General features: G+C 40.9%; 1 protein-coding gene across 4 annotated transcripts in view; it reads right to left on the reverse strand.

Moving 5' to 3' along the window:
• The window catches only part of ARHGAP12 (Rho GTPase activating protein 12), a 119070-nt gene that overhangs the window by 35344 nt on the left and 55931 nt on the right, over window positions 1–27795 (reverse strand). Inside the window, exons 3-6 of one of the 4 annotated variants that reach the window (XM_006158276.3) lie at window positions 19785–19925; window positions 18570–18650; window positions 8399–8524; window positions 5762–5836 (exon numbers count right to left, since the gene is read on the reverse strand). In XM_006158276.3, the coding sequence (XP_006158338.1) occupies window positions 5762–5836; window positions 8399–8524; window positions 18570–18650; window positions 19785–19925 (423 nt within the window). The remainder of the gene's footprint in view (window positions 1–5761; window positions 5837–8398; window positions 8525–18569; window positions 18651–19784; window positions 19926–27795) is intronic. The other 3 variants (XM_006158278.3, XM_006158277.3, XM_006158279.3) reach the window with 3 other exon arrangements.

Below are 27795 nucleotides of genomic sequence, written 5' to 3' on the forward strand. Positions count from 1 at the left end.
CCAAAAAAAAAAAAAAAAATTCACAGCTGGAATAGTGTTAAAAAAGGGGGGAAGGGAGAGCCCAGCCAGTGGCATGGTGGTTAAGACAACTAGAGCTCACATGGCCAACTACAGTTTGAACCCTGGACCTGAGTAGATGAAAAACACGAGTAGATGTGTGTGCATGCCCCAAATCCCAAGAAATGGTGGTGTGGCCGTCCCCCTGGGGTGTGCTTTCTTCTCTCTCTCCCCCCTTTGCAGTCCCACCCCCATCTCTCTCCAGTGAGTGCACACACCCTATAGTGAATTAAAAAATAAATAAATAAATAAAGGGCAGAGGCAAGAAGGAAATACAGGCATCAAAACAGAAAGAAAAATCAATGGGCAGCAGTAGTGACGGGTCAGCTAAGCCTAAGGACGAGTCTGAATCAGGGATTCCTACCTGAGTTAATGAACAGACTGAACTTGGTACAGATGCTGCACGCATGTGTGTTCAAGGAAAAGGTCCAGTACGTTCATCAAATTCGCACTCAGATCAAGACCCAAGCCCGAATGCTGCAGTACTAAACACCCTAACGTGAACACAGACTGAGAACAAAATCTGCCACATGGAAAATCACAGATGTGAACAATGCCTGCCACGTAATGCGGTAAGTGCCATGAGAAAGGTGTGCCTAGTTCAACCTTGAAGGGAAAGAACTCCACTCAAACTAGGGAAGAAAGGGGAGTCAGAGCTGGCTCTCAGGAGACGCTGGCGCAGCGGGTGAAAAAAGCACAGAGGCTCAGAGGCTAGAGCGAGCACGGCACAGCTCGGGCTTTTCAGTCTCCCCAGAGGAGGAGGAGCAGGGGCCAGAAAGGAGACAGTTGGACGAGTGAGCTACGAACGGGTGGCTCGACTGGGAACCAACGGGATACTATTCTCACAGCGGCTGTAAGGTGAGATTACTACAGATGAGACATCCAGACGAGCAAATCCAGAGACGAGATGCAAACTAGATGGAGTGTGGCTCTTAATGGGTGTGGGCCTCCTCCAGGGATGATGAAACGCCCTGTTTCTAGACACTGGAAATACACCGCCACTGAGCGGGCACTTGAAAATGGCTCGTGGGTATTCTTATGGTATGTGAACTTGACCTTAAACTTTCTTAAAGAGCCAGTGTCATTAACAAAAATACTAAGGGGATGAGCAGATGGCATAATGGTTATGTGGCTGGACTGCCACATAGGAGACCACAGTTCGAGTTCCGGACCCAGCAGCCTGAAATTCACACTGGGCACATGTGGGTGCATGCCCAAAATCCCAAGAGGAGAGTGAGGAGAAGGGACTGCAGCATGGCCATCCCTTTGGGTGTGATTTCTTGCTTTCTGTTGCTGTTTCTGGCAAGCGCATGTGCCCTATAGTAAAAAAATCTTAAAAAAAAAAATAGATGGAGCCAGCAAGTGGAGGGGAGTTAAGGTGGCTGGATTCCTACATGGCTGACCATGGTTCGAGTCCCAGATCTGGCAGCTTGAAAATCATGCTGGGCATGTATGCATGCATGCCCAAAATCCTGAGAGGAGTATAGAGGAGAAGGGACTGCACTGTGGCTGTCCCCTCCCCTCCCAGGGAGTGATTTTTCACTTTTCCTCACACTCTCTCCAGTAAGCGTATGTACCTATGGCAAAAAAAGAAAAAGAAAAGGCCTTAAGATATTAATAGTCAACGAAAAGAACTAGAAGATATATTCAATAATACTGTTGTTGTAGAAAATACTGAAAGGAGGCTGGCCGTTGGGCTCGTAGCTGGGGAAGCTGGATCCCCCATTGCTGACCATGGTTCAAATCTCAGCTGCAGAAGCTTGAAAACACACAGCATGTACATACGTATGCATGCCCGGAGAAACGGAGAAGGGACTGTGGTGTGACCGTGCTCCATGGGTGTTCGCCTCTCCTCTCTCTCTGTCTCTCTATAGTGAGCCCATGTGTCCTCTGACAGAAAAAGACAATGACAGTATTAAAAGGTACTTTTCTCCAAAATGGTTACTGTATTGTAATACCACCATTGGAGATACAAGGTCAAAAGCCCAAGTTTTTAAGTTACACATTCTAAAATTTTATTCAGTATCAGTAACTGGGAACTATTTTCATAAGTGTATTAGGACAAAGAACAACTTCTTGGACCGGCTCGCAAAAGACTGATTAATCCACGTTGTAGCCATAGTGCAAAAAATGTAAATTTTTTAAGTAAAATTTAATTTCAGGGGACCAGCGGTTGGCATAATGGCTATGTTGCTGAGCTCCCAGGTAGTCGACCATGGTTCGAGTCCCAGACCTGGTGGCTTAAACTCATGCCGGGCATGTGTGCATGAGTGTCCAAGATCCTGAGAGGAGAATGGAGGAGAAGGGACTGCGGCATGGCCATCCCCTTGGGGAGTGATTTCTCACTTTCTATCTGTCTCTGTCTTTCTGGTGGGCACATGTGCCCTATAGCAAAAACCTCTCCAAAAGATTATTTTTTTGAATTTCAAAAAAAAGGACTTGAAAATACTGTGAAAATAATGCATTTGAAAACTGGAGATACAGCGTAACCAAAAGTAACATGTTTAAAATTTATATTACTAGGTGAAATTTTAAATGTTTTGATTCGAAGAGCTTACAGAGCTAGACAGGGGTAGACAGGCCCTGTGCAGGTTGTTTTAAGTGTATCCGGTAGCTAACACTGAGTACGTATCATTTTCACATCTACGTTGTAGCTTCCTTTTGATCACTAAGCCTCGATACCAACCAGACTTCAACTCACAGAGAGGAGGTTGGTAGAAGCCAGGCAGGAGGAGGAGAGCCAGAGAAGGCAAGAGGCTCAGAGCCTCAAGGGGAAGGCAAGGAAGCCTGGAAAGGAGCAGTCTAGAGGGAAAAGAAGTCTCTTGTTTCTGTGAAAACAGAATGGCCTCAGGGACAAGTAACACAGCTGTTCTTTTTTTTTTCAGGAGGAGGAGAGCCAGAGAAGGCAAGAGGCTCAGAGCCTCAAGGGGAAGGCAAGGAAGCCTGGAAAGGAGCAGTCTAGAGGGAAAAGAAGTCTCTTGTTTCTGTGAAAACAGAATGGCCTCAGGGACAAGTAACACAGCTGTTCTTTTTTTTGTATACCTGAAGGTGAGGAGAAAAAAAAAAAAAAGAGAGAGAAGAAACCCTGATGAGGCAGTTCCAGGTGGTGGCCATCAGAGGGTACATTGAGTCCAGAAGGGTCCAGCTGCTGTCAAACTCGACAGTGGATAACGGAGTGCAGAAATAGCCAGGAAACAGGCCTTTGTAACTGCGTGTGGAACACTCACAAATTCATGTGTCAGAGTTAATAATGTATAAAAGATCTTTCTAGGAATTGTGTATGACCTGTTTTTAAAATAAACTAGAAAGGATGTTCTGCTCCCTCTAAATGGGCAGATTAAGAGCATCATGCTAAGTGGGCCTGAGACTCAGACAGTAATTCTTCCTGCAGTCATTAGAACCATGTTCACCTCTATCTTTATAAAATGTCTATGTATCCAGTACTATGTTAGATAATACGAAAGATAAAAAGTAGGAAAATGCAGCCCTCAGCTATCCCTACTTAAATCCCCTCCAGGAGTTTAAAATGGAGTGTGGAACCCAGGAGTACATGAGAACTGGCACTTCTCCACGCAGTCAGTGCCTTGGGAGCTCAGAAACACATCGCTATTCTAGATCCCCCTGACTAGACCCCCTCTGAGAGTCAGGTTTTTTGTTTTTAATTTGCCAGAAAGTGTAATGCCCTTGCCAAAGAGAAACAGAGAAAGAGAGAGAAAGTGAGACAGTAGCCCCTGTGGGGCATGGCCACACTGCGATTCCTTTTCCTCTGTTTCTCCTTCCCGGGTTTTGGGCACACACACCTGACATGTTCCTCAAGCTACTGGTTCTGGGACTCGAACTCCACAGTCAGCCATGTAGGATCCAGGTGTCCGAACCACCAGTCCACAGGCTGGACAAAGAGTTGGTCTTTAGAGAGGTACTAGAGGATAGTTTGTTGAAAACTGGATTTACAGAACAAATTTATTTTGGTTCCAAAAAAATGGAAATCCGTGCGGTTTTTTCGTAATAGGCATTTTCTATTAACTTCCTAAAGACCCTTCCTATAGATAAAAGCCAAGGCTGATACTAGGCGGGGAGACTGCCTGAGCCAAGGCCAGAGGAAATAAGATGTGAACCCTAACAGACCTGAGTATGGCAGGGAACAGTCAGTTAGGGAAGCAAATTCGTTTCTCGGCCAGTGTGGAAATCTTAGCCTCTAAGAAATCTGAGTACCTTAATAAATGACAGTCTATCATAATTTCACAAAATAGGGAAGAAATGATAAAAGTTTGTCTTTTAAAAATCTTTGAAATTTCCTTAATTCATTCAACAAATATTTACTGAACAGCTACTCCACAGCACTGCAGTAGGCACTGGAGTTTCTTCTGTTCATGCTCTAAAGAAACTTTTCTCTTTATCTAGTGAGAAAGACAGACATTAATCGAGAGTTAAAAGATCCTATTAAAAATAAATAACATAGGGCCTGCCTTATGGCCTACAGATTAAGGAAGCCAGATCCCACATGGTCAACTGTGCTTTGAATCCTGGCCCTTGTGGCTTGAAAAACATGCCAGGGGTGTGTGTGTGTGTGTGTGTGCTCCAAATCCTGACAAAATGGAAAAATGACTGTATTGTGACCACATTCCAAACAGGGGGTACTTTCTCCCTTTCCTCTCTCTGTCTTCCTGGTGAGCACAAACACCCTCCGGCAATTAAAAAAATTAACAAAAAAATATAAAAAGTTACTTTAGTTTATGTAATCAAATGATACATAATTAAATGCTAGGAAGACTATTATTAAGAAAACCTTACTCATCTATAGGATTAGAATAAAATTCTCTAAGGAAACAAAGTCTTGACCGAGCCCTAATGAATGAAGAGAAGTTAACCAGGCAAGGAAGTGGGGCAGAAATGTTTCAGGGTCAGAGTAAACGACAAATACAAGAGCCTTGGGTTGAAAGCAGGTTCCTTCAAAGCACTAAAAGAAAGGCAGTGTAGCAGGAAGGAAGGAAGCAAGAAGGGAGGATGGAAATATAAGGTGTGAGACGAGGCTAAGGCCACGGTCAGAAGCCAGGGCATGCCCAGCTTTAGAGTCCTCCTCAAAGGTTTTAAGCTGCATCTGAACAGAAAAGAGAAGCCACTGATGGGTGGGGAGCATCAGCGCCAGTTAATAGGAAAGACTGGGAGTATAAATACAGGGATGGAGTGAAATGCCATCAATGGAGGTGAGACAGGTGCCTGAAGACAGATCCCTTGGAGGTCTTCCAGTTTAGGAGAACTGACAGCTGAGTAACCTTATCTCCAACATCCATCTGGCATAGACCAGGTAATATCTGATGGCATGGAGAAAGAAAGGTGTCTGCTCAGTAAGGAGAGAAATGCTTCTTACCTGTGGACTGCTGGCCTGAGGAAAAAAGGGTAAAAGTACAATTTGACAGTACTCTCTGGGACTTTTTTTATTCTTTTAAAACTAAACATGAGAGCATCACTTAAAAGAATAGTATATAACTGAATCATGTAACAAGATACTTCATTTTGCACAAAAGGGGACTTTTAAATCAATAAAATATTCTTAACTAAAATCTATTTTAATTTGTGATAAAAAAAATAAACAAAGGTTAATAGAAGCCTAAGAAATAATTAAATATTACATTTAAAGATGCCTGTTTTGAAACTGATCGAAGTAACTGGGCTATAGTATATGATACGCTTCTATCATACTAACTGTATCTTGGTGCTTTGGTGAAGAGGGAGAAGATTCGTTTTCAGGAAAGCAGGGTTTTGAGGCACTTGGAGATTCCTACAAAAAATAAGTAATGAAAAAAGTTACTCTATTTTATACCATTATACTACTCCCTCTACTCTCAGTGGGAGAGTTTAACAAGGAGAGTACAAAAAAAATTTCCGTATTTGCTTCCATATTCAGCCCCAAAACTAAGATAGTACTCATCTGAAAACTAGCTATGTTAGTGAAAGTCTATTCAATATAGCATTATTTTATAGCAATTACAATTAAGTTTAACTAATGCAGATAGAATTACTCAAATTTAAAAAAAGAATTCAAGTTACCTTAAAATCATTAAATATTAGTCTGAATTGACCTTACTTAGAGTAGGAAATATGTGGCAACTGCTAGAATTAGAATTTTACTTTAGTCAGCATTTATATGAGAAATTAAGTTGCTAATAATATTCCATTTACAGCTTGCTTTCCAATGATTTAAAATAAGCAAGATTTTAAAAATGCAAGGATGCTTAAGATTCTAAGCCTATGGAAATATCATGAGGAAGCCAGTAACATGTTTTTAAGCGATCTGCTTTTCAATATTAAAATACAACATATGATTTCCACTGCAAAAGTTTCTAGAACTATTCATGGAAAATAAGACTAAAAATCGGTTTTTGGTAGCAACGGCCTGGTTCCATTTTAATTTCCTCCATTCCCCCCCCCCGCCGATGCTTTAAATAATTTCAGGAAAAGAGAATTAGAGAGATCATGTACCAATACCTATTATCAATTAAGAGTGCAGTGGCTTTACCCCGGAGTTCTACATGGGGTATTTAGGGGCTTTCCATAAACCCTCAATTATAGTATGTTGAATTAATTTTTCTATTAAAAACTTCCAGAAATCTTACCTACCAGGTTAATCTCCACACTAATATATTTTCCACTGTATCTTCGAGAGCACAGACTCCAGAATACCATTATTTAATATGCTCTCTACATTCAATCACGTAACACTTTACAAAACAGGTATTAACAACTGGTGTTTTCATTGTTGTGCTAGTCAATCTTGTAAACATAGGTATGTGTGCAGACAATGTCCATGGTGCCACAAAAGGTCACCTTTTAATTCAAAATAGTACACTTGTTTCAACTGATCACTGAGATGATTTATAAAGGGATTTAAGACTGAGAATATCCAAACGTAGAGAAACATGCCTTGGGAGAGCTCATTCTGTTCTCAGTAACACATCCAGGAAATGTAGGAAGCCTGTTAGTTATATACAAAAGAAGCCTGATGATTAAAAATAGAAGAAGAAGAAAAAGAAGAATTCTAAAGGAAAAAATATATTTTTAAAATTATTTATTTAGTTTTGGTAAAGCCACATTATAAAGATATAATTGCTACAGAAGTTTTTCATTTTTTTATTTTTTAGAGAAATTTTTGCTATAAGGTGCATGTGCTTGCCAGACAGAAAGAGAAAGCAAGAAATCACCCCTCAGGGCGAATAGCCATGCCATCATCCCTTCCCTGCCACTCTCCTCTTGGAATTTTGAGCATGCACACACATGTGCCCAGGGTGAGTTTCAAGCCACCGGATCCGGGACTTGAACAACGGTCAACTATATCAGAGTTTAGTGATGTAATCATTACACCATCTGCTGGTCCCACTACAGAAGTTTTAAAAACCTCCATTCTGATGTTCACATGAAAATTCATCCCCCCTTTTTTTTTTTTTTTTTTGAGAGGTTTTTGCTATAGGGCGCATGTGCTCGCCAGACAGACAGAGACAGACAGAGAGACAGAAAGCGAGAAATCACCCCCCAGGGGGGATGGCCACGCCACAATCCCTTGTCCTCCATTCTCCTCTCGGGATCTTGTGCACACACGCACACGCGCCTGGCGTGAGTTTTAAGCGACCGGGTCCGGGACGCAAACCGCGGTCGACTACGTGGGAGTCCAGCGACATAGCCATTACGCTAACTGCTGGTTCCCAAAATTCATCCCTTTTTGAAACAGAAAATAGCTTTCCAAATCAATAAAAGCAGCACTCTGTACAGAGGGCATTTAGGGAAACTAAAGGAGTAGGATTCCCAATCTTTGCTAGGATGAGGAAAAGCAATTAAACATCTTCACTGGGCCTAGAGATTGAGGGCAAGAGATAACAGAAATGGGGTGCTGAGCAAAACGCCCGTCACCTAGTAGGCTCAAATCCATCCAAATATAGACACATCCCCAAGCCACAGAGAAGTCAACACATTCCGCAAAAATCAAAACAACTTCAAAACCAAAACCTACTCTATGATAAAGTGCCACTCAATACATAAAATGGTAGCCACTAAGGCATGCCAATTCAGTTAAGGGGAAAATACATAATATATTAGGTCATCAGGAAAGTCATGACGTGGGGTTTTTTTTTATGTTTTTCTAAGGAAAAATGGGTCATGCCTTTCCCGACGACTCAGTAGTTATATTTAATCATCCTTACAGGTCAAAAGTTTATTCAGGTTCAAAAAAATGTTTTAGCAGAGAATCATATTTAACAGAAATACCACATAAAGTGAGATGATTAGCACAAATGGTCACAATTCCCCCATATGATATAATGCACAACAGGTTTTTCAGAAGAAAGCCTACCTTGTCATTGGTGTCCAATACAATGGTGCTGTGTCTCCACTTTGTTAACACTATGGGTTCTTGCAGCCGCCTGTCCAGGCTCCTACTCTTAATTATTTCTCTCTGCTGCTGGGATGATGGATTATACTAAAGAAAACAAAATATATGTACTTCATAACTAATAGAAGCAAAAGCAGAATCTAAACACATTGGCACTGGCTCCAAAAGACACATAACTGTTAGGCAAAATTCATTATACGACATTGCCACCAATTTCCCTTTTCCTTTTTAGAGTTAGTTTGTTTGTTTTTGTTTTGTTTTAGGGTGTGTGCACTCACCGGATGGACAGAGAGACATAGAGATAGAAAGTGAGAAATCACCCCCAAGGAGGATGATCACACCACAATCCCTTCTCCTCCTGGGATTCTGGCCATCCACGCACGTATCCCATGTGAGTTTCGAGCCACCAGGTCCAAGACTTTCACTGCGATTGACCATGTGGGAGTCTGGCGCCTTAACTACCATGCCACCACGTGCTGCCCCCATGAATATTCTAGTCTCCATTTTCTCATCTTTGACTAGCAAATCTAAACTGTCAACAATATGTGGAGTCTTCAAAAAGCTTATGGAAAGTGTACACTATAAAAAAACTATGCGAGGATTACAAAATGTTTCTGCACCAAAATCAACTTGTACTTTAATTCCATTTTTCTGCAAACTTTGTGAAGTCCCCTCATAAAACAGATAACAGAAATATCTCATTCCTAGCAATTCTAAAGATTAAAGAAAGTATAAAAATGACCCAATATTGCCCTGACAGTAAGTTCTCAGTAAGTAATAACTATCACACTTCACAAAATGAGGTCACTGAGCAAATGTGTTTTGTCAAGTTCCTTCTACTTCCAAAGCCCACATGAGTTTAATTTTTGGTCTAGGCTTTTAAAAGAAAATTATACACACAATATTGATAAGGTGTTCTTGTTGGTTATTTTTTTTTCATTTTGTTTTTACTGTCAATTAAAAGTCAAACAACATACTATTATTTCTCTCAACTGGTACTAATTTTAATGACCAATCCTGAATATATCAGTTGTATACTAAGATAGATAATCACTGCCAAAGGAAAATTACATATAAAATTAAGAACACATTACCAATAAGGTTACATCATATAAGCTTTTGAAATGCCAAACCAATCACCAAGAAAGTACAGCCGAGGAGTCTGAAACCGTACGAGTTATGCTGCTTTATACAGGCAATTTTAATAAATTATAAATAATAAATAATAAGAGAATGACAAAGGAAAATCAGTCCCCTTTTTAATGAATACATTTTTTCCTCAATCCAAAGGATCCCTAATATCTACTTCAACTCCTTGAAAAAAAAAAAGAAACGAAAGCACACAAACACACAAAAAAACCAGCAAATCTTAACTTTTAATGATTGTGATTATAATTTCAATAGAGTTAGGTATAGTTTTAATACCAAAAGTATTTTCTAACTACCTTTCTTCACAATATACCATTTCTTCATTTTCCAAAATGAGTCCACCCAGGCCCCTCAAACTGTCTCAATGCTGTTACTTCTTTCTTCATGTAAAATTTTGTCAAAGCCAGGCAACCACAAATGGGCATCATCTGTTCTTAATCCACCATTCCTTAACAAATAGGAATCTTAAAATTATCACTAAAGTTTACAAAGGGATCATTACCAGATTAACCAAAGAAGACGTTTATAAGCTACCAACAAAACTCTGTGCCAGCTATTTCTAGTATGGAGACCCAATTACTAAACACTGGGGTATTTTCCCGTCCATGCAATCATCATTAGCAATCATCAAAACGCGAGCTGTGTATAAGCTCGTATCAGCTTTTACAGAAGCCCACGGGCTGTGTCTGCAAGCCCTGTATTTATACAATTCAGTAATCCTTTCTACACAGCAATAAATATAGTGTAAAATAAAACTTGGTAATAATCACAATTTTCATGAAAGCAAATAAAACAGAAATGAAATGCCATACGCAAAATCTAGTGTAAACAAAAGACAATAAAGTACGCATAAAGAAAAATAAGAAATACACTTAAAACACACACACACACCTGAAACATGTAATTGGCCCAAACATTTTTCTAATCCCCCTAAAAACACTTGTTTTAAGAATTGTAAGTGAATTTTGTTGTGAAGGTTTTTCAACATATAAACAAAAATACCGCAGCAATATGCTGAACAGCCGGTCCCAACAGTGGGCCTCAGATAAGCAGCAAGCCAGTGGTCAGCAGATGTGCCGGCACCGGGCTTTGTTCCGTTGACAGAGCAGAGGCAGAGTAGACTGAGCACGATTCTTAAGGGCCCACGGATTTCCAGAACAGAAATGAGCGCCGGCTCCCACTTCAGGTCACAGCTGCATTAGCCCCTAACAAGGGATTCAGTCTACCAGCCTGAAGGTCTGAAGCCAGGCACTGGCTTCTTGAGCTCGGAAAGTCCTGCACGGCTCTTCTCCCAATATAAGGCTGTCTCATCTACACTGAAAATCTATTAATGAGGGAGCTGCCTTCATCCAGTGTCTTAGTGAGATCTTTGGGATAACTTGCTGCAACCTCTGTACCGCCAAGTGCTGCTCCCCCTTGACTGTCTGTGTTGTGGAGATGACTTCTCTCCTTAAAACTTAGGAACCACCCTCTGCAGCTTCAAACTTTTCTTTTGAAGTTTCCTCAACTCTTTCAAGCCTTCATGGCATTGAAAAGTTAGGGCCTTCCTCTGAATGATGATTAAGGGAATGTTAAGGCTGGTTTGATCTTCTATCTAGTCCACTGAAACTTTCTCCACATAAGTTGTTTTGCTTTTTCATTATTCACATATTCACTGGAGTTGCCCTTTTAAAATTTCCTTCAAGAGGGCCAGGTGGTATGAAGGTTAAGGAGGCTGAATCTCACATGGCAGGCATCACAGCTCAAGTCCTGGACTAAAAAATATATATATATATATATCCTTCAAGAACTTCTTCCTTTCCTTTTTTTCCCCAAAGTTTTTGCCATACATAGGGTTTATGTGCTCACCAGAGAGAGGGTGAGAGGAAAAGAAAGAAATCACACACACACACACACACCAGGTAGGATAGCCATACCACAATCCCTTCTCCTCCATTTCCTCTCCTCTTGGGATTTTGGGCACGCATGCACATGCATCTGTGTGATTTTCAAGCCTTCAGGTCTGAGTCTCGAACTGCAGTCGGCCATGTGGGAATGCAGCACTTTAATCACCACACCACCTGCTGGCCCCTCCTTTACATTTTCAGCTTAGCATACTGGCTCAAAAGGCATAGATCTTGGCCTACCTCAGTTATGACATGCCTTCCTCAAAGTTTAATCCTTTTCTAAAATAAATTTTTTACTACAGGGTGTGTATGCTCACCCAAAAGAAAGAGGCAGAAAGTGAGAAATCAATCCCTAGGAGGGATGGCCACACTGCAATCCCTTTTCTTCCATTCTCCTCTCAGGATCTTGGGCACACATGCACATGCACATGCACCCAGTGAGTTTAAGCCAGCAGGTCCATGACTTGAAGCACAGTTGACTACATGGGAGTCCAGTGATGTAACCATTACACCATCTGCTGGTCCCAAGCTTAATCACTTCTAGTTTGTGATTTAAAGTGAGAAATATGTGACTCTGTCTTTCACTTCAACCCTTAAAGGTCATGTTATGGTTATTTATTGGCTTAATTTTAATATACTGTGTCTTAGGAAATGGGAAGGCCTGAGGAGAGGCAGAGAAAGGGGTGAATGGCTGGTCAATGGAGCTGTCAGAAAACACACCATGTTTATCCATTAAGTTGTCTTATATGAGTGTGGGTCATGGTGCCCTAAAACAATTATAAAAGTAAAATCAACAATGACCTATCACAGGGAGACGAGCAGTCAGCATAATGGCTATGTCACTGGACTCTCACATAGTCGACCACGGTTCAAGTCCCGGACCCAGTGGTTTAAACTCACATCGGGCGCATGTGCGTGCATTCCCAAGATCCCGAGAGGAGAATGGAGGAGAAGGGATTGCGGCGTGGCCATTCCCTCTGGGGGGTGATTTCTTGCTTTCTATCTCTCTGTTTCTCTCTGTCTTTCTGGCGAGTGCACGTACCATATAGCAAAAACCTCTCCCCGTACAAAATAGCAAAAACCCCTCCCCCAAAAAAAAAAAAAAAAAAAAAAAACCACAATGACCTATCACAGATCACTATAATTGATATAATAATAGTAAAAAAAATTGAAACATTGTGAGAGTTACCAAAATACAACACAGACATACACAGTGAGCACATGCTATTAAAAAAAATGGCACCAACTAATTGACTTGCTCAAAGCAGGGTTGCCACAAACCTTCCATTTGTAAAAAATACATCATCTAAGGGGCCACAGGTGGCATGGTGGTGGGGGCACAGGACCCCACAGAGCCAAGTCGCAGACAAAGTTTGCTTTCTCACATTCCCACTCTCTCTCTGATCAAATTTTTTTTAAATAATAATTATGATGTTAAAATTAAATAATTCTTTGAAAAAAAACTATGCTACCTGTGAAATACAAAGAAGTACAGCTCTGCCCCTATGACAAGTCTCTGCCTAAGTCCCCAGGCTGAGTGAGGCAGTCTTTCAAATCTCAGTGAGGTCTCTGGGGCTGGCAGGTGGGTGGTTAAGGTGGCTGGACTTCCCACATGGCTGACTGTGGTTCGAATCTCAGACCTGGCAGCTTGCTTCCTCACTTTCCTTCTCTCTCTGGTCAACTTTAATAAAAATAAATAATAAAATAATGACAATAAATAAAAATTAAATGAGTATTTAAAAATATTTTTTAAAAAATCTCAGTGAGGTCTCAACACCTCCACAATTCCTGAATTATGCAAGCCTCCATGTATAGACCACAGAGATGTATCATTTGCAAGTTCTGGAGTGGAGGGTGGAGAACAGCCTTAACAGCAGGCCAACCTCCATCTGGAGCCCCTTAAATCACAGCCAGGGCTGAGGAACACTTTCTTGGAATGCAAGACTCAGAGCTCTGAGGTGGCTAAAGGCAACAAGCCCCTCCAGGGCAGTCTCCCTAAACCAGTCTGCTCTCTGGGACTTGAGGTGAAAGGGACGCCGCCTCAGGGCTTTTCTCCCTTTTCTTGACAGTTACCCCCAGGAGCCCTTTCAGCCCTGCTGATCCCTTCCACAATGAGCCTCTCAGCCACGCTTTCCTCTGCAAAACACACTTCACTCTCTCTGGCCAGGCTGCACATTTCCCACACTTTCCCCTCTGCTTCCCTTCTCATTACAAGTTCTGTCTTCAAGCCATGTCTTCCCACTCACATCACACTACAGGCAGTTAATAACCACGTAGGCCCTTCTATTGCCTTACCCTGAAATTTCATTTGCCAGATTTTCATCACTTTTAAATTCAATATTCGACCAACCTTCAGGACACGAACAATGTGCCACCCAATTCTTTGCTGTGGTGTGACATTCAGTTTCCAAAAACGTCCTCATGTCCATCTGACATCTCCGCATGGCCCTAACTGAAGCACGGCAGTCACAGTCACCTGCCGTCTCTAAGGACGTCCGGTTCATTTCCACACGGTTCTTCCAAGCCTCCACCAGAAATTGTGAGGCTTTTTCAGCCTTCTCCAAACTTCTCCAACCTCTCTGCCCATTACCTCGTTCCAAAGCCACTTCCACATTTTCAGGCACCTGTAGCAGCACTAGCCTGCTTGGGGGTGCCAACTTTTATCTTAGCCTGCTAACACGTCGCTTACAGAAATACCTGAGCCTGGGTGGTTTATAAAAAATACAGATCTGAGTAACTCGATTCTCCAGAAGTAAGTAGGTTTCCTAACATTGAGCCTGTAACTCTTCAACCAAGGAAAGTGTAGGAGTGAGAAAGGAATCCAACAGGAATATTTAGTCACCAGTATGCAAAGGCTCCCAATTGCTCCTGGTGTGAGGTCATCCTACGAACTTTTCCCTCTAAAGGACCCTGACCTGGGACCAAATCACTCAAAAGAAAATTGTGACTGATCTCACTTCTCCAGAGAATAATAACCACTCCAACAGAAGACATGCCACAAGACTGCAGTCCTCTAAAACAACTGACACCAACTACACTTTGAGGAGCTACACTTCATCTGTCAAGTGGTACAAAATTTAATATTAAATGCTCAAGGAATCTGACGAGCCATTAGTGAAACAGTCATCTTCTGTAATGTATACAATTTTCAGTGAACCAAACTTTCAGCAGACTTTTCTTCTGGTTTCTTCAAGTCAAATCAGATCTCCTATTTTGCAGTGTAATAGATCCAAGCCCTGTTACATAGTTTTAAATATCAAATAGTTATTACATCCCCAAAATATACTCTCATTCCAGCACACAAATTTTTGGTCATCATGATCCGTATCATTCTTATTCCCACTTTTCATCACTAAATATGATTTAATATTTTTTAAAAATTATACCAATTTTTAAAAGTAATATCTAAGGTACTCTATAAATTCTTCCCAGTGCAATTGTAAAAAGTACTGTTAATCTTATGTATACTTTTCTCCTAAAAGCTGGGAACAGTCATATTAAGCTTAGAATATTATTTTCTCACTTAAAGGTTAAAGAGAATATTTCTTTGAGGTTGCTCTTAGTGACACAATCTCACACTTTAAAGGGCAAATATGGTTTTATCTTCAGAATCAGGTTCCAAAAGTACAAATTAGTAATGAAAATGGGGAGGATTCACAAATGTTTTACTGAATTATGTTTTTTAAAGAGTGATAATATATAACATTAAACACTGAAATACAAGAGGAGCAATTTGTGCCACCTTTATTTTTATTTCCTTTTTTAGAGAGATTTTTGCTATGGGGACGCATGCACTCATCGGAGAGAAAGACAGAGACAAAGAGACAGAAAGCGAGAAATCACCCGGAGGGGGTATGACCACACCACAATCCCTCCTCCTTTATTATCCTCTCAAGATTTTGGGTACACACACACACACAGGCCTGGTGTAAGTTCTATGCTACCAGGTCCAGGAGTCGAACTGTAGTCAACTTCATGGGAGTCCTGTAACCTAACCATTACACCATCTACTGGTTCCTGTGACAATTTTAGATCCACTGTTAGTAGCATCTTTCTTCATTCGTTATTTTGTGTTTACTGAATGATATGACAGTATCTTCAGAACTCTTCATATGGGAGCTTTTATAGCTAAAATATAAAAGTTCTTTTCACTAAAATTAACATGTTATGCTAGAAATAGTATTTTAAAAAACAATCATATTGCATAAATTAAAATTTCAATTTGACCATAATTCAGAATACATGACAAATTTGGGGGCCAACAGGTGGCGTGGTGGTTAGGGGCACTGGACTCCCATATGGCTGACCGCAGTTTGAGTCCCGAACCTGAAAGCTTACTTTCTCACTTCTCTCTCTCTTTCTCTCTGATCAAATTAAAATAAATGAATAAAGTTAAATAAAATAGTTCTTAAAAAAAAAAAAAAAAGAGGGAACCAGCAGTTAGCGTAATGGCTATGTCACTGGACTCCCACGTAGTTGACCGCGGTCTGTGTCTCGGACCCGGTGGCTTAAAACTCACACCAGGCGCGTGTGCGTGCGTGTCCAAGATCCCGAGAGGAGAATGGAGGAGAAGGGATTGCGGCGTGACCATCCCCTCTAATTCTCGCTTTCTGTCTCTATGTCTCTCTCTGTCTGTCTGGCGAGCGCACGTGCCCTATAGTGAAAATTTCTCCAAAAAAAAAAAAAAAGGGAATATATTACAAATTTTAACAGTGAAGTGGTTAAAAATAAGAAATAGGGGGTCTTCGGGTGGCATAGTAATTAGAGAGCTGTACTCCCACATAGTTGACTGTGGTTTGAGTTCCAGACCTGGCAGCTTGAATTACACCGGCACATGTGCATGCGTGCCCAAAATTCTGAAAGGAAAATGGAGAAGGGATTGCTGTGAGAAGAGAACTCACTGAGGCATGAGTTCTAGCTTTCTGTCTCTCTGTCTCTCCAGTGAGGGCACATGATCTACAGCAAAAATCTCTCTTAAAACAAAAACGAACAAACCAATATTGTTTTTCCTGCTAAACTAGGCAAAGAGAAAGTTTCTATGTAAAATGTGCATTGAAGGATCAAAAATTGCGTATCTGAAGAGTAAACGCAATTTATTTTAACTACCAAAATATCTGGGGCTATACTTGCTAGCTAAATTAATAAAAAACAACAACAACAAAAATATTTGCTTTATCCACTTCCCATCCTCCAACCCCATCAAGTTCCATTCACAGCAACTTACACAGTTCCACTAGATCACAAGACTGTAAAAGCTGTCAGTTACAATGGAGCTTCTGCTACTGGCTCAACTCAGACTCACACAGAAGTTCTAGCAATCAGTTATAGGCTTATGTATCTTATAATTCCATAAAATAATACAAAGCCAGATGGCATTCACATAAAGAACCACCCACTATAATTAGCATGAGTTCACTCCTATTTCTCAACCTTCAGTGAATTTAATAACCCCTAGTGATATTTTTCAATATGCATGTATCATATATAGTAAAATTTTTCTTTAAATGGACTTACTTTGAAAAAATAGACAAATTCAAAAACTAAAAGATATGTAATCATTGGTATCACAGATCTGTCTGTTAATTACAGTTGTTTTCTGAAACATTAAAATAACATACAAATCAAAATTTAAATGTTCAGGGCCAGTAGATGGTGTAGTGGTTATGTCGCTGGACTCCTACATGGCGGACAGGACTGTGGTTCGAGTCCTGGACCTACTGGCTTAAAACTCATACTGAGCGTGAGCATGCATGTGTTCAAAATCCCAGGAGGAAAAAGGATTGCTGTGTGACCATTTTCCTTAGGGGGTGATTTCTCACCTTCCCTCTCACTGTCTGTCTCTCTCTCTCTCCAGTGAGCAAAGTGCACATGCCCTATGGCAAAAACCTCTTAAAAATAATTTTCGATGTTTCCTCAGATATCAGTTAAACTTATCTCAAGTATGAATACTGACATCTAAATGGCCAGTTTGAAACTCAGAAGTCATGTTAAAATTTTAACTTATGCTGGGACCGGAAGGTGGTGTGGTGGATAAGTCCACTGGACTCCCATGTGGCCAACCACGGTTTGAGTCCTGGGCTTGGCAGCTTGCCCCCACTCCCACCCCAACCCCGGTCATACATACATACATACATACATAAATTAAATAAAATCTAAAAAAATTTTTTTTTAATTTCTGCAATATACTTCAGACAAACTCAACCTGGTGTACATGATTAGAAAAGAAATCCCCAAGTAAGTCCTAGATAATCCTAGTATCACATGGAGCTTACCCCAGTCAGTGATACACTCAACAGTAACACATGTTTAGAGGAGGAGAAACTTGGATACTAAGTTACTTTTCTTTCTCTTAAACAAAAAAGAGAAATATGACTAAATTACCATATACTATATTATTTCCAAACTGAGTTTCCGATTGGATTCTGTACATACTATCTGAATTTTCTCAATATTGCTGTTTCTTGTTCTGAAGTTTAGTTTCTAACAGTCTTTTTTCCTCTTTTTATTTCTTTCATCAGAGAGAGACAGAGTTTTCAAGGAAAACTAGATATAAACTGAAGAGAATTATTTCCAGGAGTAAGGAAACACCAGTTTCAAGTTAATCCAAGAGAATTTTTGAACAGGAATAATTAGTATCATACAGTGAAGATACCTGTGCAAGTTAGAAAAATTTAGCTAGTCACAAGATTTCAAAAGAACTCTGAGGACCAGCAGTTAGCATAATGGCTATGTCGCTGGACTCCCACATAGTCAACAATGGTTCGAGTCCCGGACCCAGTGGCTTAAACTCACGCCGGGCACATGTGTTTGCGTGCCCAAAATCCCGAGAGGAGAAAGGAGGGGAAGGAATTGCGGCGTGGCCATCCCCCCGGGGGGGGGTGATTTCTCACTTTCTGTCTCTCTGTCTCTCTCTTGTCTGTCTGGCGAGCGCACGCGCCCTATAGCAAAAACCTCTCAAGAAAAAAAAAAAAAGAACTCTGAAAAAATCAAGCCTTCCTACTTTTTGAAATTTGAATAAACATTCAAAATAAACCTGCTAAGACCACTTTTAGATATTATTTTAGCAATAATTTTCAAATAAAAATTCAGTGAATTACCTTTGGCAACTCCCATTCTGACCGAGAGCCATCTGCACTGTAGTAATACTGTCTACCTTGATCGTCAACATGCTTGAGCCACTAAAAAACAGAACAGGTCGGTTTTTCTCAATTTACATAAAAAATAAGTTTAAGCTGCTTACTAACAGAGATATCAAACTTAACTCTCATGAAACTTATTCTCCGTGCCCAAGAACATCAAAAATAATTTTAGCCAATTTATTATACTAGTAGATTTCTATTTTAAGTTTGGTAAGAATAAGTATACCCAATATTAAACGTGAGTTTATTTTCTCTTTCTTTCCTCCACTGTAGTTGAGTAGTTCATGCGAGTAGTTCAAGTACCTCTTACTAACAGGAAATGCATAACATAAAGATACACAGATCTATAAACACACTGGAACACAGGTACACTTCCACCCTGGAAACAGGTTTCAGAAATGCACAGAAAGGAATTGTTTTTCAGCCACTAGGTATAAAACGAAATGATTTAAGCCTCATTTCACCAAGCCGTTAGGAATTACTGGCTATAGTCAACACATTCTATTTGACACAATTTAAATCACAGTAACAACAGAACCTCATGCAATATAACCCAGGGAATACAGGAGCAGAAAGAGGTGTTGCTATTACACACATATGTCCTTGACTATGAAATAAATGAAAATTACTGCTTCCTTATGTTCTAGCTTCAAATAACTTAAACAGAAAGAGATTGTAAAAGCCCACCCCCCTTCATTTTTCTCACATAATACCAGATAGAATACAAATGTTAAATTTCAATATTCAGTCCCAAATTAATGAATCATAAAATACTAGATTCATGGTTTTTTTGTGTTATTCAAATTTGGTTATCATAGAAAAAGGCATCTGGGCAATTAGGCAGAGTAAAATAATGGCATATTTCCAAAAAATGATTCTCCAAGAAAACATAAAGAAATATGCTAATTGGAAAAATCTACACAAATTACATTCAGCAGGTCCACTCTGAAAGGTCTATCTTACATGGGTATCAACACCACCAAGCCCCTCTCATCACAAGTGGTTTAAAACCATGAATCTGTAGCTACACAGAATTTCAGGTCAGCAGGCATAATTATATAATCACAATGAAGAATTTTCATGAGTTTTCATTAATACGACTAAGCTTTAGTACACAACTATTTTAAAAGAGGATTCTGCCCCGAAACACGAGGTGAGAAAAAAAGCAGGTACCTTTTCATTAGTATAGTCACTGGTATATAAGGTATGCCCACGTTCATCCAGCTCTTCTGACCAACCCCTGGGAGGAGAACCACACTGACTATCTGACTGGCTGTAACCAATGCTGTGGGAGTTTTCTTCTGATGAAAGAAGCTACAAACAGTCAGAAACACAAGGGTGTTTTCTTTGAACAGAAATATGCAGCAGTTGACACTCTAAGAGACTCAGCCTACTTGCTATAAGAACTAAAATATTTTAAACATATTTCAATATTTCATTTTCAAAATCAATGGGTAAGTCTTAAATGGTACATTTTACGTGGTGAGATGAAATTAATAATAGTTATTTTATCGTATTAGTGCAACCCCAGGAAAATTTACCATCATAAAATGGAAAACAATGTTTTCAGTCTATAGTGATTTTATCATTTGAGTGCCACTCCAGAAAAATTGACCACAGGAAAACGGAAAATGTCTCAGAGTAAGGAGAGAGAATGCTATGCAATGTTGCTTTTGGAAAGAAATCTAGTTCAAACATGACAGGGGTGTGTATAGTAATACACTACTACGTGTCAACAGAGGAGGAGATGCGGACACTTCGCAGACGGAGCTTCTCGAAAGCCCTCACTCGTCTGTATGTCACAAGTACCTGGCCAAAAGCCTGGCAGACACCCATCCTCAATAAACGTATCTGAAACTATTTTTTAAAGTGTGTGGGAGCGGGAGAGAGCAAAGTCATTAGCTACGTAGGAAGCACTTTATTTTGTACTCCAGTTTATGGGAAAGGCTTGAGAACTCACTCAACCAAATGCTTATTAAAGACTGTGGGAGTGGCCTGGGGGAGGTGCCAACAGTGACACAACCAGGCCCATGTGGGAAAGGTCCTAGCCTGGCGTCCCAGGAGCTCTGTGAGCAGCCAGGCACACATGTGCATGCCCATGACCTAGGCAGCCCAGACGGGGGATGCTCTGCGATGCGAGGACCCTGTTGGGAGTGCTTGTCATTAAACCTCCCCACTTCTCTCTCTCTGAGCAAAGAAGTAGAAAGAGAAAAAAAGACTGTTGGAAACAAAACTTCCAAAGAAGAAACAGTAAAATAGAGAAAATTTAGATACTGCCCAGAGTCAAGACGGAAAGTCAGGATGGAAATAATAGTTCTATACGATAAGCTCCAGACAGATCAGAGAAACAAATGAGAAGGCTGAGAAAAATCTAACAGAGGTGCTTCTCATAATGCAAGTATAAATTTGTTCACTATACTTAAATGTCATTCATTCAAGGACTAGTAGGTTAATATCCATGTACAAATGATCTGTCCTACCACTTCTAGGTAAAATAATTTCCACAATTACGTCTTACTCAATCGGACTGTATTTCCTACTACCATAATTAGGTTTGAAACACTAAGATGGGTAAGGTCTCACGCAGAAGTGGAGGCATAAACAGCCTACTATGTTCACAAAAAACAACACAGCTAACTTCACATATGCCACATGAAAGAAGCCGTTTTGCAAAAGTAACCTTTTTTTTTTTTTTTTTGAGAGAGATTTTTTGCTATAGGGCACCCGTCGCTCAGCGCTCACCAGACAGACAGAAAGAGAGAGACAGAAAGCAAAAAATCACCCCCCGGGGGGATGGTCACGCCACAATCCCTTCTCCTCTAAGGATCTTGGGCATGCACGCATATGTGCCCAGCATGAATTTTAAGCCACCGGGTCCGGGATGCAAACCGCGGTCGACTACGTGGGAGTCCAGCGACATAGCCATTATGCTAACTGCTGGTCCCACTTCTTTTTTTTTTTTTTTTTAAGAGAGAGATTTTTGCTATACCATGCATGCATTAACCAGAAAGAGAGAAACAGAGACAGAAAGGGAGAAACTCGAAACTCCCCTCCACCCCCCAGGGGTATGGCCATGCCACAATCCCTTCTCCACTCTCTCTCAGGATTTTGGGCATGCATACACACAAACGTTGCGTGAGTTAAGCCAAGTCTGGGACTTGAACCATGGTTGACTACGTGGGAATCTAGCAACACAACCATTATTCCACCTGCTTGTCCCCGTGAAAGTAACTTCTTAACAAATGGAAACTCTCATTACAAGATCACAGGTTTATGGCCCAACAACTGCCCTGCAAAGCTGGAAGCTAGCTGGTGGGTGCAGATCCCAGACTGGCTTAAGAACACACAGGTGTGCGCGGGCACACAGGGTCCTGAGGAACTGGAGCTGAGGAGTAGGGACTGGAGCATGACACGACCCAGTAAGTGCTGCTCTTGCACACCCACGCATGTGATCCTTCTCATTTAAAAAAAAATCAGTTAATTTTTACTTTATCGAGATACAGCTCATAGGGAAGGTCTTCAAAAACTGTGCAAAATGTGAATTATGAAAAACTATGCATGGATTTCAAAATGTGTTGCACCAAAATAAACTCATACTTTAACTTCACCTTTCCTTGAACTTTCTGAAGTCCCCTCATGTAAGAGAAGTGTGGTAAAAAAAGGCAATGAACCAACCTTAACTTACGAAACTATCAAAAATCATGAAAACATATTTTTGAAATATAACTTTTTAGTTGAAAAAAATTTTCTACCCCTAATTTTAAAGTTTCAATAATAAGATATCCTCTCTTGGCATAAAAAGGGAGCTCTGCCATAGGAGCTTCTTGCGCAAATGATTTCCAAATGTTAACTCTTCTATACTAGATACCTCCATTCAGAAGGATAACAGGCTCAGGAACCTTGGGGGATATTGTACAGCAAATAAAATCTTGTAGAAGTATGAGGGGAGCCACAGATGTTCTGTGTATAGGGGAATGGCACGTAGGTACCTGCTGTGGTTTAACTGTGTCCCTCCAAAAATCCCTGTATTAGAATTTGGTTGTATTGTGACAGTATTAAAAGACTTAATCTGATCATGGTGTTGAAAGGTGGGGCCTTCAGGAATGATTAGGCATCAGGGTGAGGCCTGTTGGGTTTAGAGAGAAGGAGTCAGAGACAGAAGGTGCACATGGCATGCTCTGCATGGGTGCCTGCCCTCCACCGTGCTGTCATTCAGTGAACAAGACCCTCACCAGATGCCAGCGCAGCCTCATGGATTTCTCAGCCTCCGAAAGTATGAGCCAAATAATCCTCTATTCTTACAAATCTCTCAGTCTCAAGTATTCAGTTATTAAGCAACAGACAAACTAGAACAGTATCCCAATTTAGTGTCTACATGAAAGCAGCTAAAAATGTTACATAATTTTTTTAAACCAATAATGAACAAAAAATACTTAGAGGTAAAAAAAAACTAAGGTAGAAATAATCCAGAGAGTTAAGCAGAATAGAGATCAGCTTTCTCCTTGAAGATATTTGCCACTCAAAATCTGAATGTCAGTTTCAAGGTCATGCAGAAGTGTTAAGAACCGAAATCAAGATTACCAAAGGCAAAATGCCCAGAGGAGAAGGGAATGCAGCATGGCCATCCTCCTGGAGGGTGATTTCTTGGTTTCTGTCTCTCTCTCCCTCTCTCCAGAAAGCGCATATACCCTATGGTAAAAATCTCTCCAAAACAAAAAACCCGAAGCTGAAGATTTTGTTTCAAATATTCATAGGATGCTAGTTTGCATAGGCACCTGGCAGAAGCAAATGCAGGTCCTTTCTGAAGAACTTCTCTTTCAATCCCAGCATTGAAGGCTTGTTGCTTAGGAATTTCCAAGAACTATAATTTGCCATTAAAACACACATTATCAGAGATGAAAGAAAACACCATCAGTGAGAGTCAGCAGAAAACAGTATATACAGACTTCCAAAAACTTTGTGCACTGGAATTAACAAAAGCAAAACATAAACCCAGACTAAAGGGAAATACGACAAACAAGCGTGGCAGGTGATCCTTCACCAGATCTTTTGTTGCCGAGGACAAAACTATAAAGGACCTTATTTGACATCTGTGAAATACTGTTCACAGTATATTAAATAATGTAACAATAACCCATTTCTTAGGTGTGATAAATGTAACCTTTTTGGGAAATGTCCTTATACTTAGGGAATAAAGCATGCCATCTGCATCAAATGGTTCTGAAGACAAGTGTGTGTGGGTATGTGTGTGTTGGAGGTGTGGCAAGAGGGGAGAAATAAAACCAATGTGGCAGAAATCTTAACAGCTGGTAAATCTAGATGAAGGATATATGGTATGTTGTTCACCATATTATTCTTTCAATTTCTCTGTAGGCTTAAATTTTTCACAGTATGTAGTACAGCACTAATGCACGGCTCAAGGAAAACCAGAGCCCACATGGCAACTGCAGTTCAAATCCCTGGCCCAGTGAGTCAGAAATGCAATGGGAATGTGCACCAGTGTTCAAGACCTGATCTGCTGGGCTGGAGGCCTGGAGCAAGGGGCTTGTGTAACCAGACTCTGTGGAGGGTACTCCTCCTCCTCCCTCTCACTTACATGTACATATGCTCTACCATGAATAAAACAAAAAAATACTTTTCAAAGTAATGATATGGAAAATCTTTCCCAAACAGATAAAAAATACTTATTTTTAAAAATTCAAGGATTGGGGACTAACAGTTAGTTTAATGGCTATGTCACTGAACTCTCACATAGTCGACCACGGTTTGAGTCCTGGACCCGGTGGCTTAATCTCACGCTGGCGTGTGTGTGTTCGTGCCCAAGATCCCGAGAGGAGAATGGAGGAGAAGGGAATACGGCGTGGCCATCCCCCCTGGGAGGTGATTTCTCGCTTTCTGTCTCTCTGTCTCTCTCTGTCTTTCTGGCGCGCTTTCTGTCTCTATCTCTCTCTCTGTCTGTCTGGCGAGCACACGGGCCATATAGCAAAAACCTCTCAAAAAAAAAAAAAAATTCAAGAATTGGTTCAAGACCAAAATAAACTGTAAATAGGAAGGGAAAAAAAAACAGCGAACAAGAGATAAATCTGGAAACACTGAGAATGCAGCACGGACAACAATAAAAAGAGTTATCAGATTAAACATTCATCTTATCAAAGTTCCAGAATAAGAGGACAGAGAAAAATGGGAACGAGACTACATAGAGACAAAAGCTAAGAATTTTCCAGAATCGAATAAAGACAGGAATCCTCAAATTTAGAAGTCCCAGCAATGCTCTGGCAGGATGTAACAAAGATACCTTCATTACTCACATCCTAGTGAAATTTCAGGCACAACATCTTCAACCTGCCAGCAAGAAGAGACAAACTACCCTTTAAAAGGAAAGAGTCAGACGGACACCTGGGTTCCAGCACTTACAATGGAAGCTAGAAAGCTTGAGAGTGACATCTTCAAGTGGGACCAGCCCCATGGCCTAACAGTTAGGGAGCTGGATGCCACGTGGGTGACCATGTGGTTTAAATCCTGGCCCTGGTGGCTTGAGGAACACACCAGGCACATGTACACGCATGCTGAAAATCTGGACAGGATCCAGAAATGAAGGAGATGGGACTGGGGCATGACCATGCCTTATTCTGGAGAGCTTTCATCCTTCTCTCTCTCTTCCCTCTCTTTCCTCCCTCCCCCTCTCCCTCCCTCTCTCTCTCTCTCTCTCTGTCTCTGTCTCTGTCTCCCTCTGGCTTTCTCTCTCTCTCCTCCCAATGAGTGCACACACACACTGGCAAGTTTTAAAAAGAAAAAAATGAGGATTAATTTTAAGTCATCGTGTACCGTAGCAATAAGAGGCTAAATACTGAAATAAAATATATTACGGCGACAGTACAACAGCACGTATAGTTCCTGTATGACTTTAAAGCACAAGAGGATGCTGACTGACTTTTGACTCTAGTAAGTATGCACGTTAGAACTGGTAGGGCAGGGTTTCTCAACAGCAACACTGAGGACATTTAGGCCCAGGTAACCCTTGGTTGTGGAGAGCCAGCTTCTGAATCACTGCACATTTAGGAGCAGCTCCAGCCTCGACCCACTAGGTGGCAGTAGCATTCCCCCTGTTGGGACAAAGCAACACTGACAAATGTCCCTAGAAAGCAAATCATCCCCCCAGATGAAAACCACTGTTCTAGGGTAACACTAAAGTAAATTTCTATGTAATGATGGCAGAGTGAACACACTTCCACTAAAAAGAGAAGTAATCAAATACTTACTTTAAAAAGACGTAAACTCATGAGGATAGCGGAAACACAAAAACAGATAACAGTCAAGCAGATAAACAAAATACTGAATTATCCATTCAGAAGGAAGCAGAATCTAAACTGGTGGGCAGGAGTGAAATCCAGCACGTTTATACAGCAGAATCTGCAAGTGGTTCAGGGAATAAATGGCAGAATTGGGTACCTCTGGAACTGGGGGGCAGGGTGGGGTGGGGCGGGGTGAAGGCAGGAATACTAAACATAAAGAAGACTAAAATTGCCAGAACCACCCTTCATGGCTGACCGCGAGGTGTACACTTCCCTCTCCTGGCAGAAGTATGGGATTTTATTTCCCTTGAAGATGGAAAATCAGAAAGATTCTGAGCCGGGGAGACAAAATATACAACTGGGACGGGACTACCAGCAGAAAGCAGGAGACCGAGGACTATGCAAACTGAATGTTGCCACCAAGACCCAGGCAGTCCTTGCTTTCTAGGCAAAAGATCTAAAGACTTCTCCAAAACAGATTACTCCAAAAGGAAAGACCTAAAGACGCTAACATAGGAGAATGCCAACAAACAGCCGACCTACACACCAGTTAAAGTGGAACGCAAGGAGACCAGACGGGCCTCACAGTAACACAGCACTGCAAGGCTGATTCACATGGAAAGGTCCCGAGTGTGTGGCCAGAGACCTCCCTGAACACACAGGGCACGTGCGTGCACGTGATCCATGGCTGGCTGAGGCTGGAGAGGATCATGATGTGAAGACCCTGTTGGGGATGCCTGTCTCTCCTTCTCTCTTTCTCACTCTCTCTCTCCCAAAATAAACTTTTTGAAAAACCCTTACTAAAAAAGTGAAGTTCAAAATGTCTTATAACTGTGACAGAAAATTATTTCCAATATAGAATTTTATGCCCAGGTATACTATCGATCAAACAGGAGACCAGAATGTGTTTTTAAAAAACACGCAGTCTCTCAAGAAGTTATTGGAAGACGTGCGCCAGCCACTTGAGAAATTCTGTTTTTATACAATTTGTGCAGAGACTAGAAATGTACACTGAAATCCTATAGACCAGTCACTCTGACCTAAGTATTAAAACAGAAACTAAGAAAATGTTAAAAGTTGGGCTGGCAGGTGGTGCGGTGGTTGGGCTGCTGGGACTCACACGTGATCAATCATGGTTCGAGTCCCAGACCTAGCAGCTTGCTTTCTCACTTTCTTTCTTTCTCTCTCTCTCTCTCCCCCTCCCTCCCCCCCTCTCTGGTCAAATTAAAAAATATGTAAATAAATAAATAACGGTAATAAAATAATTCTTAAAAAATGTTAAAAGTTCCTATGTATACTTTAAATCAGCCTATATTTTTTTCCTTCTTCCTAATTCTTACAAATGATATGGTTTTACTTTACAATTGACAAACAGGACAGTTTATTTTCAAATCTTTCTAGATCTACAATTCAAATAAAACTTTCCTAGCTTTCTTAGTTAAATATGAACAATTTCTCTCACTCTTTGCCATCTCATTCTTTAACACTGAAAGTGTAAGTTACCAACAAACCAAAGCTATAAATAACCAACTGAAAAAAAAAAAACAGGACAAGAAGGGGGGTTATAACTACAAGAAGCAAAATACAGGATGTGTTTCCTGGCTTTTCTAGCTACTACCTACCTGGAGCTCTGCTTTCATCTGTACAAACTAGCTGCTTTCTGTAAGTGCAATGTGTCCCACACAGGTGTGGGGCTCCAGTCTATCAGACACCAGGATTTCACTCTGCGTCAATCCTACCCGAGCTCCTCCTGCACATCTCAATTATTCCAAGGCATCTCTCTCCAGACTACTGAGATGAGCGCTACTCAGAACCCAGTTGGTGGGTGCACTGCACCAACACCTTGATCTCTCTCCGGATTACTGAGATGAGTGTTTCTCAGAACACAGCCG

Source organism: Tupaia chinensis, unplaced genomic scaffold, assembly GCF_000334495.1.
Source record: "Tupaia chinensis unplaced genomic scaffold, TupChi_1.0 Scaffold000578_2, whole genome shotgun sequence".
Taxonomy (NCBI): Eukaryota; Metazoa; Chordata; class Mammalia; order Scandentia; family Tupaiidae; genus Tupaia; species Tupaia belangeri.